General features: G+C 37.0%; 1 protein-coding gene across 1 annotated transcript in view; it reads right to left on the reverse strand.

The window, feature by feature from the left end:
- Positions 1-1,062: 1,062 nt before the first annotated feature.
- Drp1 (dynamin related protein 1) overlaps positions 1,063-19,930 on the reverse strand; it is a 217,632-nt gene continuing 198,764 nt past the window's right edge. The window contains exons 15-16 of the mRNA XM_090368989.1: positions 17,557-17,768; positions 1,063-1,323 (exon numbers count right to left, since the gene is read on the reverse strand). Of these exons, the coding sequence (XP_090225115.1) occupies positions 1,267-1,323; positions 17,557-17,768 (269 nt within the window). The 3' untranslated portion in view covers positions 1,063-1,266. The remainder of the gene's footprint in view (positions 1,324-17,556; positions 17,769-19,930) is intronic.

Here is a 19,930-nt window from a genome sequence, read left to right on the forward strand (position 1 = left end):
AGTTCTTTAACATCCTCTGAATGCTTCCAACAACTAAACTGAAGTAGAAGATATTAATACAATATTTTTGGTTATTAGTTTATTATATTATCTACATTATAAATAATATAAACATTGCTCACAACAATAGTGTCCTAATTCTATTCGCTTAAGCAATGTTCAATAAAAACCTGTTATTTTATGCAAATGATAAGAAGAATCCCTCCCCACCCCAAAAGTCTAAAAATTAAATTCTGGAATTACACCTGAAACATTTTGGAATTATACCTGTTCATATGTGAAATGCCAACAATTTTTTTTTTTTTTTTTTAATAATTATTCATTGATTTTAATAGTCATCAGAGATGAAACAGAATAAGGACTGGTGAGTTTTTTTATAGAATTAACGCAATGATCAAACATTTCAGATATAGACAATACAGATTATATACAGCAGCATACATTGCTCAGTTAAGTAAAAACTAATGAGAAGTGTATGGCACAAATTTTCACAAAGAGCAGAAAAAAAAAGGGATATCTAGAATACATACATAAATACATCATAATTAGTTACATACAAAGAACTATGGTACTGTGAATGGGATAAAAGTTACTTCATAACTATTACAATGCAGTCAGCATTTAAAATCTAGACTCTTGCCATACATGTCATTAAATTACATAACAAATATTTGGACATATTTAAATTACTGAGGCAACGTGGTCAAGATAAACTGTTTCAGATATCCACATGTAACAGAGTTCTTCCCCTGAATAAAACTGTATTAAGTGAGTTATAATCTGGTATATACAGTTTGAAAAATCCAACAAAGTTCATTTCAATTATTGATGTCATGGTAACAGAAATTCAAACATGCTGAACTTTTATGTTACATTTTAATTCAAATATTTAGGATTTTCAGCCTGTTTTAACAATTCCCAGAATCAGATTACAAACAATTTACTGCAGTTCAAAAAAAAAATAATAAATAATAATAAAATACAATAAGTACATGACATTCACTTCCCTTGCAGACTATGCATAATATAGATAATTTCATTCTGAGAAATGATCAATTGTTGTTAAAGGAAACAGAAAATTTCTTTAAAAGTTGTGTTAGTTATTGGCATTTAAAATTAAACAGGAACTTCTGTGTTTGAATTCTGCTACCATAATTATCCGCTTGTAACAATGACATAACTCAAAGATGGGATTCACTTCTGTCTTCTTTCAAATTTCAAGTGATATAACTTTAAATAAATGAAATACTAAAAATAGAGGATGCGTCACCACATATGAGTTTCCCTAATTTCACCAATTATCTGGCCTGCTTTTTGTAAAGCCTGTAAAAGAAGAAATGAATGAGTTAAGATATAAACATCAATTGAAAAATAAAAATGAGTTAAAACAGCATTAGTAACAAAAATAAGATAAAGGAGAACTATAACCAATAGTAAAATATTTGATTAATTTTCAACTGCAATTTCATATTAATATCATTTGTGATATATTAAATTTAGATAATACATCACAAACATATGATATTAATATACAGGCTGATCGTAAAGTAACAAAAAATATGTAAATGTTTTATCTATAAACATATATTAATCTACATACACAAGAAAACATAATAATTAAATTTTCTTAAGTCTTGTGGGCTTCAAAGGAAAAGAAAAATATGTAAATAAGGAATATGTCAATTAAAAATATTCAAACTAACTGCATATACATTATTAAAATCACTTTATCAAAGATAGTATATGCTATGAAGTTGGAGTTCGAAAGTTCAATTAAATCCTTGAAGAGACTGATATTTTTGAGTGAGTGAGACTGACTTCACACTAAGAAGAGTTTTGGTCTTTTCAACAGGATAGGCCATCCCTATTTATTCTTCAGAGAGTTACTGCATTATTAATGGATTTTGTTGATGGACAAAATTGTTTCAAGCTACTGATTATTTTTACCTTGCTGATTATTTTTACCAAAAGGTTGCATTTACAGGCATAACCCAAAACGTATCATAAAACTAAAAAGTGTAATCCAAACAAAGATAATGAATGAGTGCTCAGAGCAGCTTTCTTCCGCTGTTCTTAATTTCATTACTCAAATCATAGCTTAAATGCTGTATAAATGATAGAAGTGGTATAAAAGTGGAAATTAATGAAATGAAATTTTTACATACAATTTTTTATTTGGTAAGGTGCTTAAGTGATATATACTTGTTATTTTCAATAAATTAAAATTTAACAAAAATTAAAACTGTTTCATTTCATTAATTTCAAATAGGAGCTGTTATTGATTAAGAGCAGGGGTGGCCAACTTAATTTGTGGTGCAATCTACTTTTTTTCTTCAAAATGTGCTGCTCAAGAATTTCATTGCACATGGTTAAAAAAGTTAATCAATACATATTGAAAAATGTTGTTTATAAATTTTAAAATTAAATACAATTCACAATTCTTATTTTAAATTCATACGTATTTAAATTTTTAATTTATGTAAAGTTTGTGTCTTCATGTCATTTGACAAGCTTTCAAAATCAGGGATATACTGTGATAAGGCCAACCATAAAGAATTTTTCGGTATGTAAGACTGTAAGAATAGAGCGACTATTTGTCTTTGTTTGTTTCAAATACGAAAACTGATTCACATAGATAAGTAGAACCAAAACAGGAATTTAAAAGTTCACTGCATTTTTTTACATTTGGGTACTTTTCTCGGCAAACGTATTTCCAAAAGTCTTTTTCTGATGATCTGGCTTTTAGGAAGATATCATTTTGCAACGTAATAATTTCATTTTCAAGTAATATTTTTTCCATGTGAAAAATCTCAGCGATTTTTTTTTTCAATTTGTTTCATATCTAAGTTGACATTAAATGGATAAGAAATATATTGAACAATGTCTTCAATTGTTTTAAAATCACTGAATCTGGTTTCAAAATCATCCACAACTTTCTCAATTTCAGAAACATATTTCTCGCTATTAAATTCAAAAATAGGATATTTTTGCAAATTATCTTGCAGATTTGCAAAATGATCAAATTTTTTTTCTTTGAGATATTTGGCCATCGCCAAAAATTGATATTTATATGCGGAAATACTACTAATCGTGTCACCCACATTTTTATTTTTTCCTTGTAATTCCAAATTCAGTTCACTTAATTTACGGGTAAAAGCTGCCAAAAAAGCCAGATCACACAACCACTCCATGTCTTGTAGCTGCTGATAATCATCTCCCCTTTGATCAACAAATTTTTTAATTTCATTCGGCAAATTTCGAATTCTCTGTAGAAACTTACTCTGATTCAGCCACCTCACATCTGTGTGTAATATCAGATCTGGTTCATTTTCATCGAGTTGCATTTTGAAAAGTCTCCTTTGAAGCGATTGTCCTCTGAGGAATTTGCGATTTTGAAAGCTGTGAACTTTTAGTAGTTAATCTTTTGCTGGCTAACACTTGTTAGTGGATGATAGTGGTAACTCAAAAAATCTGGGAATTCATCATCTTTCGGCACAATGCGATGAATCCATTAAGGTGCCCCGTCATTGCTCTAGCTCCTTCTGTTGAATTGATACGAGCTTAAATAGTAGTAATTTAATTTTTTCAATAAAATGTTTGAATGTGTTAAATATATCAAGACTTCTAGTTCTTTCTTTTAACGAAACCATACCCAGCAGTTCTTCTCTAGAGGCAGAATCATTGAAAACTATACGAATTAAAATGAGCAATTGAGCTAAATCACTGACATCTGTAGATTCATCCAGTTGTAAAGAAAAGGAAACACAATTAGCAATATGAGCATGCAATTGTTCGCTCACATTTTTTACTAATTTTTTCGATACGTCACAACATTACAGTATTTTGAGATAAATGCAGATCTTGAAGAGCACTTTTAATTTCATTTTTGTTTTTAATTTTCAAGAAGAGAATCTGTTATTTCTAAAAATGCATCTTTGATGAACTGACCATCAGAAAATGGTTTGCATTTTTTGGCAAGAAGATGACCCACTTTAAATGATGCTACAGTTACTGCTTTAGTTTGTAAATTAGGTGTCATGAAGAAATTTTGTTGTGTGAATAATCTGGATTTAAGTTCTTTTAATTTATTTTTTCTAAGGTCACTATTAGGCGGAAAATCCGATTGGTATTTACCATGGAGTGTGTTGAAGTGCACTTTCTAAATTTCCCTTTTCGGGTATAGCCACATAAGCATTGCAAAAAAATATTCTAGTTCCCACTCTTGAAAAATGATACCTTTTATTCTTTTTTGTAGTATTCATTTTAAATCAAAGGGTATTAAATTAACATATAAGTACTGTCCAGTTATTAATATTAAGTAAGCTAAATAAGAATTCGACACATACATTATGCTCTCCACAATGTAACTGCGTGAATTTTCAGTAGACAAGACTAGCAGCTGCACAGCGACAAGAGTAGTTATGGTTCAACGGATTTGTAAATAAGCATATGCAATGGGGTACATAATAATAAAAACATTTGGATTTTGACTAATCTATTTTTTATATATATTTAAAATTTGTCATGATCAACCGAAATTAAAGCTGCAATCGACTTGTTGGCCACTCCTGATTTAGAGGAATGATATTTTGAACAATATTTCACAATAAAAAAATTTGGTTATTATGATTTATTTTGTGTTAATTAAAATTTATATCAAAATATTTACATACTTTTACATTATGTTACTGCATGTCCACCCTGTGCTTTTTTAAAGCATATTAAAAATTTTGCATATTTTAACTATTATCACACAGGGTCATTTGGAAAAATTTTTTAGCCAGATATAGAGCATAAACTAATATGCTTATGTTTAACCTCGTGATGTTGTCCAGAAATAGGGGATGACAAGTTACACTATCATATGTACACTCATCGGCCAAAAAACTGGACACTTTTATTCAATATCGTAGGTCCACCTTTTGCCTGAATTACAGCATATACACATCATGGCATGAATTCCACTGGGTGTCTGAGGTAGTTTAGCTTCAGATTTGACCATTCTTCTATGAGGATATTTGCACAGTTGGTGTATTATGGTTAGTAGAGAACTGCAAAGCTGAACTATCCATTCCAATATATTCCAGACATTCTCAACTGGATTCAGATCTGGAGAATTAGATAGTCAGGGTATGTGCTGGAAACCTTGAGACTGTTGCTCAAACAATTCAGATATAATTTTTGCAGAGCAGATAGTCACACTGTTATTTGAATCAGAACATTAGAGAGAACACTATGGGTAAGAATATTATAAACCAGATCTTTACAAGATGACTTCATAGGGCTCAGAGTACAGGAATTATAGAAGAAAGAAGTTGTAGTTTAAATGGTCTCCTTTCGTGAAATTAAATTGAGGGGGTTTCAGGAGAGGGGACTGTTACAGTTTAGGATGCTGTATAGCCTCTAACAAGTAGACAGATAGTAGAGAGAGAGGATGAATACATCAGAATTATGGAATATCATTAAAGTAAATAGTTACAGAAACCATGAATGCATATATACCATTAAGAAAATATAGTATGAGGAGGATGCCGGGAGGGATGAATACAGGCCTAGCCAGTCTAACTGAGCAGAAAAAGATGGCATGGAAAAGGTAGAACACTGAAAAGTACTGAAGCTTGTAACAGCTACAAGGTGGTCTTTAATAGTACCACAGAAGCCATGAATATATATATATACCATTAAGAAAACACAGCAAAACATGAGAAAGTTAGGATGGCAGAGGCTGCATTCTGAGAAATCATTGCTTCTGAGAGAGCAAAGAACAGAGACAAGGAGATTTTTATGTGAATGTGTTGTTGTTGTTATTTGGTTTTTAGGAGCATTAGCAACTAAGGTCATATTGCTCCAGGGATATGCGGTGGTCATGGGCTTGAACCCCGATCTAATCAAGAAGCGTGTGCTACTCACTGCTGCTCCTGCCCACCTGGCTAGAGGTGCCATGTGAATGTGAACACAAAATATTCACATTTAGCATGATGGGTGTGAAAAGTCTTAGAAAAACCAGCTGATATCGCTTATGAATTGAAAGGGAAAAATTAATTGGAAAAGTTGGAGAGAATCTCCCGAGGATGATAACGAAGCAAGTGGTGCCGTTCCCCGTATGGTTACCACAAACAAAGAGAAAAAAACATTCTGCCCAATCAACTGGAAGTGCTTCCAGCGGCAACTGTGCTTTTTTTTTTTTTTTTTTTTTTTTTTTTTGGTAGTTGTTGGCGCATCGGCTTCTGTGGCCATAATGCACCTCCCAAGGTTTTTGCAGTACTTTGATCCAAGCCTGAGGCGGGATTCGAACCCGCGACCTTTGGGTTGCCAGGCAGGCGCTTTACCCACCTGGCTAGCCTGGTTGGCTGCAACTGTGCTAGTAATGACTCAGGACAAGAACAAATGACAACGCATGAAACAGCATTGAAATGAAACTTGGCGGGCGAAGTTTTTATGGCTCAAGCTAACAGAAGTTTTTCTTAAATTTTTACCATTTTATTAACTAAAATGGCATATTACTTTATTTTCTAGAAGTAGCTTTATATTCCTAGTTAAGATACTTAGTTTATTTTGAACTTAGATAGAAATTTTGTGGGTTATTACTTAGTATCGGTAAAACTTGTACCGTTTGAAACTTGCCACCATTGTGTAGTATCGAGACAGAATAACATTACATAATAAATACATTATATCTCGAACTTGATAGCGTAAGGTATAATGTAAAACTAGATAGCGTAGTATAGTATTGGCAATTAATCAATTAAATTTATAAATCCTTTTAATTTTTATTGTTAATTAAATTGTATTTAAACAGAAATCATGCCCCAGACTAGAGCAGCAAAGCAACGTGCACAAAGTAGTGAAAGTGTTGTGGTTCGCGGGAGAACAGAAAGGGGCGATTATCCAGTGCATTACAGTCTAAAAATATGTGTAAAATGTGACATGTTTGCGGATCTCTCTTGAACAGGACATGATCTAGCCAGGGAGGATGTCTTTGTGTGTGTTGGGCGCACAGAATGTGAAGAAATTAGGAGGCAACTCAGCATTCTGATGGGCATCTATGAGAGCTTGAAGAGTCAGGTTGATGCCCTCGAAGGTATTAATATAGGGGTCCCATCAAGCTCTCAGCTACCCAACTCAATGCCACAGCTCACTCTTATGCACAAAGCAACACAGCGGCAACCTTCAGGACAGAATGCGCTGGTCCCACAGGAGCTAGTTATTGTTGTTGACTTAATTGTCAGGGAAGCAGGAAATATATTGTGCAAAAAGGATAGGTGGAATAGGACCATAGTATGTCTGCCAGAGATAAAAGTTGATGATGTAGAGCAGATATCATCTTTTAAGGGAACAAGGTGATATTGTTGTATACGTTAGCACTAATGACATTAAGTGTAGGAGATCTGCGGATTTACTTAGCAAGTACAGGAGGTCAATGTTGAAAAAAAGTTGAGAGTTAGGGTTAAATTTGAAAGTGTCCGCAATCTTGCCCAAACACGATAGGAGGGAGCCTATAATGAGAGCTTGTCAATCAATTTGGCCATGGAGACTGTGCAGGGCTCATGGGTAGAATTTTTTTCAGCGTGGTCTGTGCTTGTTAACAGGAGAGATTGCTTCTATAGCAATGGGATACACTTAAACAGAAAGGGTGCAAGAATATTTGCTGATGCTATTGAGGCAATGTTAGGTGGGTCAGAAAATTGCTAGCTTGGGGGAATTCACAGACTAAGAGATTAACATAGCTGCAGGCAGAGGTGGAAATGATTCTTGCACTGCTTCTATTCGAATGAGCAGCAGCCTGGAAAGCAAGTTGCTGGGGATTTCAGGAACTGCTGGGAGTCATGAAACAATTAAATACATGGGCAGTGTTAGAGTAACTAAGAGTAACGGATGCATGTATACTGGCATGTACACCAATGCTAGGAGTATAGTAAATAAATCTAATGAATTTGAAGTGCTGGTTAAGACATCCAAGGTGGATATCAGAGATGGGGTGTCACTGAGATATAAGGGATGCAGAAGTGGAATTTGGGGAGTACAATGTGTACAGAAAAGATAGACAGGATAGGACAGTAGGAGGGTTTATGCTGTTAGTTAAGAAACATAAAATCAGGGAAGTGCATCCAGTTGACATAGATAGACAGTGCAATGTTGAGTCAGTTTGGTGTGACATAACCACTGGGAAAGCAAAAATGAGGGTAGGAGTTTGTTATAGGCCCAATGACTCTAATGAGTACAATAAACAATTATATAGAGAAGAGTGGGCCAGTAAATCAGTGTCTTATAATGGGAGATTTTAATTTCCCAGATATAGACTGGAACTTTTGAGTTGGTCACTCGCACACTAGCAAACTAGGGCTTAGAGGGGAACAGGTATCCTGTGTGTTATCAGACACTCAGCCTAAAACACTGATGGATCCAATATCTTTCTATTACAGAAGATTTAGGAGAAGTCCGATTGGCCTGCCTCCCTAAAATCCACTCATGCACACCTTCTTGGTGGTAAGCCCTGTTACGTCACTTAGGTGGCAACGAACGTGTAGAGTGGTTCTCTTCAAGACGCTTGGTCAGCGTGAAGAGGAAAAGACCAAACCCTCCAGCATATGACAGCACGACAAAACAAATGGCCCTCAGTCCTCAGCGGCTTTCACTACCCCTCTTATGGCAGCGAGAGGATCAGAGTGGAAGCAGAGGGTGCAAAGAATCTCTGGGTACGACCAGGCTGCCATGCACGGAAACTGAACCTGGCCTGTTAAAACATAAGATCACTCATTGGTGAAGACAGGATATTAGAGCTGGAAAAGAAATTAGAAAATGTGAGGAATATCATCGGTTTGGCTGAAACAAGAAGAAGAAATGAATCACTTATAAGTTTATCAAGTGGAAATCTGCTGTACACCAATGGAAACAGTGAAAGAAGTGAAGGTGGAGTTGGGTTTCGGGTCCATAAAGATTTAAAAAACAACATTTTGGAATTCAAAAGTACATCACCAAGGGTGTCAAGACTAATATTCAAGATTTCTAAGAGGTACAAGCTAAAGGTTATAATGATTTATGCACTAACATCTAGCCATGATGATGAGGTTGAAGAAATGTACACCGAAATTGAGTCTTCTCGATGAGCAGAAAACCCACTACACTATTATTATGGGAGACTTCAATGCTAAGGTTTAAAAAAAGACAAAACAGCGCAGAAAGGGGAACTATAGGAAATTTTGGAATTGGTGAAAGAAATGAAAGAGGCAAATTCCACAGATTTGTGGAATTTGCAGCATCTCAAGGATTGTCAGTAATGAACACTTTTTTTTCATGAAAAGGGTGAATAGAAAGTGGACATGGAAGAGTCCAAATGGATTAACAACTAATGAAATCGACTTCATCCTCACTAACAGAAGATATATTGTGAATGATGTTACCGTCCTGAATAAGGTAAATGTTGGAAGTGATCACAGAATGGTAAGATGTACACTTGATATAGATGTAGGAAAGGAAAGGAAAAAACTGACTCGAGTAAATAATACAAAGGTCTTTGAGATAACAGAAGAGGAGAAAAAGCAGTATGTACTGGAACTTAAGAACAAGTTTGAGCTTCTGCAGACTGCTCAGGACCTAGATATCGACGAGGAATATTACAACTTTCTGAAAGTGATAAAGTCCAAGAAACCTATAGGGAAAAAGAAATCCAAAGAAGAAAAAATTAGTCAAGAAGCACTTGACATGATGAAATGAAGGTGAAAAATGAAGAGCAAGATAAACACTGACAAGTAAAAAATTGAGTATACTGAGTTAAACAAAGCCATTAGAAAGAGACTCAGAGAGGACATAAGAAGATTTAATACAAGAAAAGTAGAACAAGCATTAAGGGAAAACAAAGGATTTAAAACAGCAGCCATGAGCAGTAATACAGAAAGACAAATGATACTGAAACTGAAGAATAGAGATGGTGTACTTATAAACAGCAGAGAAGGCATAATTCAAATAGCAGAAGACTATTATAGAGAATTATACAAGGAGCAAGGGAATGTTTAGTTTTTGGTTTGTTTTTTTTCAGGAGTATTAGCGACTAAGGTCATATTGTTCCGGGATATGCGGTGGTCATTCCCTGACCTTTCCACATCCTCCGTATTTGGTGGTGACGGGCTCGAACCCCGGTCTAATCAAGAAGCGTGTGCTACGCACTGCTGCTCCTTCCCACCTGGCTACGGAGGTGCCTGCGAGGGAATGATGCCAGCAGTGGGGAAGATGGATTGCAAATTAGCAACACATACGACATACCCGATATTCTTCCTGATGAGGTAAAACATGCATTGAAGAAAATGAAGAATCAGAAAGCCCCGGGGGAAGATGAAGTTATTGTAGAGTTGTTAAAATTGGGAGGAAGAGACATAACACAAAAACTGGCAAGGCTCTTCAAAAAGTGCATTAGAAAAGGTGTGACGCCTAAGCAGTGGAATAATACAATCATAGTTTTACTGCATAAGAAAGGAGATAAATCAGAAATTGGAAATTATAGACCAATTAGCTTGTTATCCCATATCTACAAGTTGTTCACAAGGGTCATTACTAACAGATTAGAAAGAATACTTGATGAGAATCAACCGAAAGGGCAAGCTGGCTTTAGGACAGGATTCTCAACTATGGATCACCTTCACGTAATATCACAGCTAATGGAGAAAGCAAATGAATATAAAACACCATTATGCCTGGCATTTGTGGATTATGAAAAGGCATTTGACTCCATACAGCTGTTTGTTTGTTATTTGGTTTTTAGGGGCATTAGCAACTAAGGCCATATTGCGCTGGAGATATGCGGTGGTCATTCCCTGACCTTTCCGCATCCTCCGTATTTGGTGGTCACGGGCTCGAATCCCGGTTTAATCAAGAAGCATGTGCTACGCACTGCTGCCCCTGCCCACCTGGCTACGGAGGCGCCACTCCATACAGCATACGGCAATGTTTCGGGCACTGGAAAGACAAGGCATAGATACCCCACATATTATGATTTTGAAGAAAATATATGAGAATGCTACCTCCTTTATTAGACTAGACAAAGACAGTAGGAAATTTAAAATCGAGAAAGGAGTTCAACAAGAAGACACTATCTCCGAAGCTGTTTACTGCTGCCCTTGAAGCTTTCAGAAGATTAGACTGGTTGCAGAAAGGAGTTAATGTGAACGGAGAGTACCTAAACCATTTACGATTTGCAGATGACATTGTGGTCATAAGCGATGATCCCAAAGAATTAGAGGAAAATCTTAATCAGTTATGCACAGTAAGGATTTTGGACTAAAGATGAATATGGCTAAAACAAAAGTAATGATGAACAAGTATGCCACAGAAAAGGAAATAATGATTGAAGGAGCAGTAATTGAAAAGGTGGAGTCTTATACTTATCTGGGACAAGTTATTAGCTGTAATAATGATAAATGGCTGGAAGTCAAGAGAAGAATAAATTTTGGATGGATAGCATTCAGGAAATATAGTCACATACTGAAGAGCAATATCCCAGTTTGTCTGAAACATAAAATAATGAACCAATGTATACTCCCAACCATGACTTATGTAAGTAAAACTTGGGCACTCACCAAAAGAATGGAAAAGAAGCTGAGAACTCCACAGAATGGAACAAATTATATTGGGAATCAGACTGTTAGATAAGAAGAGAAACACATGGATTAGGCAGCAAACTCAAGTAAAGGACATTCTTATCAAAACTAAAGAACTAAAATGGTCTTGGGCAGGACACATAGCTCGAAGACATGATGACAGATGGACTAAGAAAATAACAGAATGGTACACAAGAGGAGCTAGAAGAAAACCTGGATGACAAAGGCGGAGATGGATAGATGAAATTCATGAGTTAGTTTGTGGGCAGTAAATGGATGGCCAGTGTTCAAAACAGAAGGAATTGGAAAGTTGCTGGAGAGGCCTTCATCCTGCAGTGGATTGAAAATGGCCGATGATGATGACACTAGCAAAGCTTTTGTGGATTTATTGGATGATTGTTTTCTACAGCAGCATGTTAGAGAGGCAACAAGAGAGAATAACACTCTTGATCTGATTATCAGCAGTGATTATTCATGCATTCAGAATTTACAGATAAAGGAACAACTAGGAGGCAGTGATCACAACATACTGATGTGGGATTTACTTAAAGATGTAACTACCAACAGGGGTAAAGAGAAGAGTTTTTGCTTTTATAAAGGCGTAGTAGTGGTCCACTGTAGTAGTGGTCTCAGAGATTTTTTAGGTTCTATACAGTTGGACCAACTGATGATATTACCAACAGCAAATTCTAAATGGAAAGCATTCAAGGAAGTAATTTTGGAAGCTACTGGGCTTTTTGTTCCAACTAAGAAATATTGCTCTAGGTTTAGGCCCAAATGAATGAGACTCGTGGCAGAGAAGAAAAATGAATGAGATGCACATAAATTGTCAGGCAACACAGAAGCCTATACAAGTAGATACAAGTTAGTCTGTAATCAAGTCACAAAGGAGGTCAGGCAAGCGAAAGCAGATTATGAAAAATCTTTGGCAAAGAAAAACAGCAAAAACTTCTTTATTTATATAAACTCTAAAAGGAAGGGGATGAATCAGATTGGTCCACTTGATATCAATGGTTTGACTGTAGATGACCTTTCTCAAATAGCTGCCGAACTAAATGAGTATTTTGCATCTACATCACACATGAGGAGTTATTCAAGGAGGAGAGGGCCAGATGTTTATCAAACTCTAACAGGGAATTAAATTATTTTGTAATAATTGAGAGCAAAGTGGAAGGGAAATTGTTTAAGTTAAACATACGAAAGGCACCTGGGGTAGATGGGATCTATCTAGTTATATTAAAGGAGGTGGCAAAGGAAGTAAGCAAACCCTTAGCCATAATTATGATAGCATCCTTGGACTTGGGGGCAGTCCCCACGGATTGGAGATGTGCAAATGTATCTCCAATTCACAAAGGGGAATCAAAGGGCGACAAAAGTAATTACAAACCCATTAGTTTGACTTCTGTTCCAGTGAAAATAATGGTGTCACTGGTTAAAGAAGCATTGCATTGCAGGATTATCTAGATAAGACAGCAGTGATAATTCAGACACAGCCTGCGTTTGTCAAGGGGAAGTCTTGTCTGAACAATTTGATTGGATACTATGATGTGGTCACAAAGGAACTGGATACAAAAAATAATTTTGATACGTTGCACATGGAAGACTGCTGTACAAATTGGAGTAGTATGGCATTAAGGGCAAGTTGCTACAATGGATAAAAGGATGGTTGAGTGGGAGAAGACATAGTGGTAATCAATATATACTGCTCTATATGGACTAATGTTATTGGTGGTGTCCCTCAGGGTTCTCTGTTGGGCCCATTGTTGTTTTGTATATTTATCAATGATATTGATGAAGGTATATCAAGCTTAATGTCAAACTTTGCAGATGATACAAAGGTTGGCAGGGTTGTTAATAACAGCAATAACAGTATGCTACTGCAACCGGATCTAGAAAAGTTGGGTAGATGGGCCGAGAAGTGGCAACTGACGTTTAACCTTGATAAATGCAAAGTACTGCATATGGGTAGAAGTAACCCCAGAGAAACGTACCAGCTGTGTGGTACTACACTTAACGTGGTAGAAAATGAAAGAGACCTGGGGGTAATTGTGAAGTCAGATATGAAGTTTTCTGATCAGTGCAGACAGTCTGCCAGAGTAGGTCACGATCCCCTTGTATAAGGAAATAGTAAGGCACAATGAGTACTGCGTACAGGTCTGGAAACCTCATTTTAGGAAGGATGTAGAGTTGCTAGAACGAGTAGAGAAGGGCAACAAGACTGGTTAAGGGAACAAAGTGGTGATCTTATAGAAAAGCTTCAGTTCTGCAAATTGCAGCTTCTAGAGACTAGGCAACTGCGAGGCGATCTGATTGAGGTGTAATAGGCCTTGAATGGATCGAGCAGGCTCAATGCTGATGGGATTCTTCGTCTTGCTGAGATTACAAACCTGAGGGGGGCATAGATTCAAACTGAGGAAAGACAGTTGTAGAATAGATGTGCAGAAGTTTGCCTTTAGCTAGTGGGTAGTCGATTGCTGGAACAAACTTCCATCTGTTGTTGTAGAAGTTGGCAGCTTAAATAAATTCAAGGCAGAACTAGACAAACATTTGGAACGAACGGATCAGTGAAATGGGAAGGTTTTTTTTTTTTTTGTGGCTGATTCCCCATAAGCTTGATTTCTTGCATCATGTGCCTCTACTAATGCCAATCAATACATTCATCATGCAAACATAGTGAAGTAACAAACTAGAGACTGATATGACAATGTACTGGACAAGACTACATACTAAATGGTTGGAACAATTCCCAACTGTTTAGGTCACCAAACAGCAAATGGTAGACCACAGAAAGACCAACATTACGAAGAACCTGATAGCTCCTGCAATATTGGAAAAAATCAAGCAAGATGTGAGTCGCTAACTTAAAAAAGACCAAAGAATATGGACAACACCAAACCAGAGGAAGAAGAGCAAGAAAAATACAACACACAAAGCAGGTGAAGTGGAAACATATGATATCCAGAATAGAAGATGAGTGGAAGAAGGCCACACACACACACACACACACACACACACACACACACACACACACACACACACACACACACACAGTGCTGCTGTAGCAGGATGTCTCATTTCTCTTCCAGAATCAATGGAAGAGAAATGAGAGCCCAGCAGCAGTAGAAAGACAAACTAAGAGTCAAGATAGGCCAATTGACCCAGTACCAACAAGATAACAGGAGTCAGAAGCTGACCGGAAAAGTGAAGAGCATCCTCAAGAAAGACAACATCCACGGCAAATGCTAGAAGACAATCGAGAGTGCTGGGGCAACATATGGAGCAGTGAAGTAAGACCGAGCACCCCAGAACTAGAATGGAAGAAAATCAAGGACATACAAGAGATGAAAGAATGAGAGATTCATGAGGAGGAAATACAAGAGGTGATCAGAAAGTCCCACAACAGGTGAATCCCAGGTTGTGGGACTTTCTGATCCTACTCAAAGAATCACCTATGTGAAGGCTAAGGACTAAGATGCAAGAAACCTAGCAAAATACAGGCGGATTACCCGTCTCCCAACAATGTACAAAACAATGTACTTGGTAGTATGCCAAGAAGATATCAAACCACTTAGAGAGCTAGAAGAGCAGAGCAGAAGGAGGGTGCAAGTGGATAAGCAAAGGATGAAAGGAGCCGTTTATCACTGATGCCAAAGTTACAGAACAAGCTTATAAGAAGCATCACAACCTTTACGTGGCTGCATCAACTACTACAAGGTCTTCTAATTTGTGCCTCATAGCTGACTAGCTATCAGCTGACTAGCAGAGATGCTGATGACATAAAAGTTAACCCACACTGATACACTTCCTAGAATTAACCATGGTGAAATGGATTACCACAACGAAGGTAGCAAACATCACAACAAGTCTGATCCTCATCAAGTGAGGAATCTTTCGGGAGATGCCCTGAGCTTGCTGTGGTTCTGCCTAGCACTTAACCTGCTATTCGCCATATTCGACAACAGCAAGTATAGATATATCCTCAAAGCAGGGAGGAATGCCCTGTACATCCTCTTCCACCTCATGTTTATGGATGACATCAAGCTCTATGGGGCAACCATGAAGCAACTCCAACAGCTACTCCAGATCACTGAAGAGTTCAGCAATGACACCAGGAAGGAATTTAAGTAGACAATTCAAGACCCAGGTAATAATCAGGGAAAATTAGTCAGCTGAAACTACCAGTTGCAGACTGATAAAGTGATCGAAGTCATGATGGGAGAGAGACCTACAAATACATGGGTATGATGCAGACTCAGCTGTTAAAGCATAAGATCAAGGCCTGCCTGACTAAAACATACTGTCAGAGATGCACAAGCCTACTGAACAGAGTGAACATGGTTAAAGCCATAAATACTTATACAGTCCCTGTGCTAACATACTCCTTTGGGATCATAGAATGGTCTAACACTGAGCTGAAGGAGATCGTGAAAAAGACAATGATGATCACGAGCCACCAACATTGCCCAAAGTTGTCTGTGAAGAGAGTGACCATAGCTCAGAAGGGAGGAAGGAGCTTGACAGACCTCAAGCAACAGAAGAAAGCGATTGAGAACCTGAAGGATTACTTCTAGAAAAACACAGCACCACTCTACCAAGCCATAAGGAAGACAGACAAGCAGTGTACCCGACTCAAACCTAAGCGAGAAGACCCCTCCTGCCCTGACAGAAGAAACAAAAATAGAAAGATGGGCAAAAAAGGCACTCCATAGCAGACCCAACAGTGACCTCCATCAAGACCACATAGTTCAAATAGCTTCCAATGGATGGCTCACAAGCAGGACACTCTTCCAGGCGATTGAAGGAATACAAGGCTAGGTAATCAACGCCAGGAATGAACTATAGAAAATACCTCGCAAAGGAACCCGGAGTGACAAATGACATTTCGATGATGCCACTTAGCCCCAGAAACACAGAAAAAATCCAACTTATCACCAAAGGATGCAGGGTGATTGCCCAGATGGAGTACACACATAGACAAGACCAGGTTGCCAGGATACTACATAAGAATCTAGCAAGGATATACCAGTTGATCAATAAAAGTGTACTGTATTGGAAGTACAAACCCCAGGCTGTAATAGAAACCCCAACCCATAAGCTATACTGGGACCCCATAATAACAAGACAATCCCACACAACAGACTGGACATAATCCTCATTGATAAGAAGTAAAGGGGCCATAGAAGTCCCAACACTGGCAATCTCCAGAAAGCCTATGAGGAAGTATACAGAACTAAGGAGGTCAAAGAAATGTGATATGTGGAACAAGTAATGTCCATCCTGATCACTGTGTCAACCACCAGCTTGGTGCCAAATACCCTACAGAAGACCCTAGTAGCACTAGGCCTCCCAGAGAACACCTACACAGAACTCCAGAAAATTGCAATCTGTAGGATAGACCTGTAGAACACCTGTAGGATACTCACAGAGTTCCTTGACTAACAGTAATAACAGCCAGACATAACAACAACCCTGTGCACTTGGTACCAGTACCCTTCACAGGGTGGAACCCCACTCATCAGGGAAGGAGAAACAATAACATAAGAATAATAACAACAAAGTAGGTGCAAACTGATATTTGTACATATTGTTATATAATAGCAGAGTAGGACATGTACTTTACCATATCATTCCAAGGGCTTATATTTGATTCCCATGAGCAATTGTGTTTCTGGTATCTTTTTGTTTGCTTTTTGATAAAATAAAAATACAATCAATGTTATAATTACAATATTTGAAGTTTCGCACTGAATTTGATGTCCTCTGCTGCTCTTCATAGCCTATTTCAAATGTTATTACATTTGAACCGCTGGCCTCGTGGCTGTGAAGGACAATATTGCAGTATATCAAATTGTATTATTATTATTGCAATAAAGATTTCTTATAAAGACATACAAAGTTTTTGTCAACTACCACTGTACTCGTGGGTATGCAAATGAACAGAGACTAAAAACAAAAACATACACACCTTTAACATTTCAGCAGCTTCTTTGCGTCTAAGAGCAATGTGCTCAGATTCTTGTAAAAGTTCTAGAAAATGATCATGCTTGTACAGATGGGTGACCAGCTCACTCTGTAAGTTGTCTTTCACGTAATTTACAAGGAAATTCATGATTGCTTTAGGAACAGAATCCTGAATGTTCTTCCTTACAATCAAAAAGTATGAATGAATAAGCCGTTCTGAAAAATAACATCTTAATTTCATGAAATTTACCCAGAAAACAGGTACATCTTTCAAAATAAAAACATTTTTCAACCAAAATTTTATGAGAATAAAGATAAGAAAAATATTCTTTATCAAACAGTAAACAAATTACTCTTCACTGTACTAAAAAATTATTATTAATAAAGGATACATACATTACAAAATCAACACTATTAATACAATAATTATTTATCTGTAGCCACAGTACATACAATTATGATAAATTCAGTATATATTATATCCATTATCACAACCATTCTTGAATATATGTTTGTTTACAAAGATAAATCATATATCATACAAAAAGTCTTGACTAAGAATTGAGATTATGATATTTGATAGTTGAACTAGCCAGAAAAGAAATTGTTGAAAGAAAAAGCATGTTGCCAGAAAAGAAATTTACTCATTAAATAAAGCAACCACTGAACATTAAAACCAGATCCTTACTTTTGACTTAACCTTCATAGCATTCCACAATCAACATAGATAATAAATAACATAGAAACTAATCATAGAATAAAGTATATCTCTGGGTAAAGTATGACTATAATAATATGCATATAATACTACATACAGTATATACATACACTCACAAAACAAAACATTATGACCACCCAGGTCTTCACACGTGGATCATCCCACAGTGCCCAGGAGTAACATCACTGACCAGTATAGCACATAAAGTGATAGGCATGGGTAGTGTCAAAGTACAAAGTCCATACAATGGAGAAAGGGAAGAAATTGAAGAGGTTTGAACAGGAAATGAAGTACAGCACTAGGATGGTAGGGGCTAGCATCTCGGCAACTGCAGGCACAGTCAGCTGTTTGAAGGCCACAGTAATGAAGGTGTGGCAGGAATGGGCATGAAAAGGGGCACACAACCATCCAATGTGCCAGGACAGGAAAGCCACCACTGCTTGATAGTTGAGGTGAATGGCAGTTGTCACATGCTGTCCAGGAAAACAGATGGTTCAAAATCCCTCAATTAACAGCAGCCTACTACTGGGCACACAGAGAAACATTTCAGACCACATTATCCAGTGGATACTCTGTGGATATGCTGACGGAGTAGGCATGTGCCCATGTTGACTGACTGTCATTGATGCCTCTGCAATGCAATGCAGTGGGTATGGCAGAATTGTTCTTGGCCATTGGATAACTGGAAAAGAGTCACGCCTGATTAATCAAAGTTCCAGCTATATCATGCTAATGGACAAGTGTATATTTGATGGTGAGCAGGTGAACAGCTGCAACCAGACTGCATGGCTGGATGAAAACAGGCCAGCAGCAGTAGTATCATGGTTTGGGGATGTTTTCAGGGTCTCCTCATTTCCAATGCACTGCTTCAGACCAAGTTTTTGCCCTACATGGTAAATATGTAGCACTGGACTCTTTCAACAATGGTTCAAGGATCATGTACAAGCAGCATTCACCAGTCCATGCCAGTACCTTGCTCTATTGCAAAACTCTGGGATGTTCTTCTGTCCAGCTGGGTTCAGGATACCTGAAAACATCTTCCGTGGTCTCATGGAGTCAATGCCATGCTAGGTGCAAGTAGTTGATTGATTGATCAATTTTTGGTTTTTTATGGTGCAAAAATGGCTAGGTTCTACCTTCGTGGTGAATTATATCATCCTTCTTGAATTCAAGAAGGATGATATAATTCACCACGACCTTTTTAAAGGTTTCCTTTTGACGAAGTAGCCTTTAAAAAGGTTACCTCATAAAAAGGTTATATATATATATATACTTTACAGCTTTTCATTTTCTTTTTACTAATTTTTACTTGTATCTTCCTTTTTAAAAACTGCATAGGGACTACCTTGTCCATACTATGTAAGAGATATCTTTCTGTTTTGTTTATATTTTTAAATTTTCCCTTAAAGTATGGAAATGCAGTCCTTTGATGCATGGTTAGGTGTAGTCCCCCGATGAAATACCTAATCATGTATCAATATTTACTTTGTCGTCATCAGATTTCATTTTTTTATTAATGGCATACTTGGTGGCATATGTCTGTGGCCACCAAGGTATTACATACTGTATTTTCCAAACAATGGTGAGTATTTTCAGCTAGTTTTTCATAATAATATGTACAAGCAAACACCTGTTAATTAAATAACAAAATAAAAATCAC

This window comes from Mastigoproctus giganteus, chromosome 2, assembly GCF_048544385.1.
Source record: "Mastigoproctus giganteus isolate SK-2022 chromosome 2, ASM4854438v1, whole genome shotgun sequence".
NCBI lineage: Eukaryota > Metazoa > Arthropoda > Arachnida > Uropygi > Thelyphonidae > Mastigoproctus > Mastigoproctus giganteus.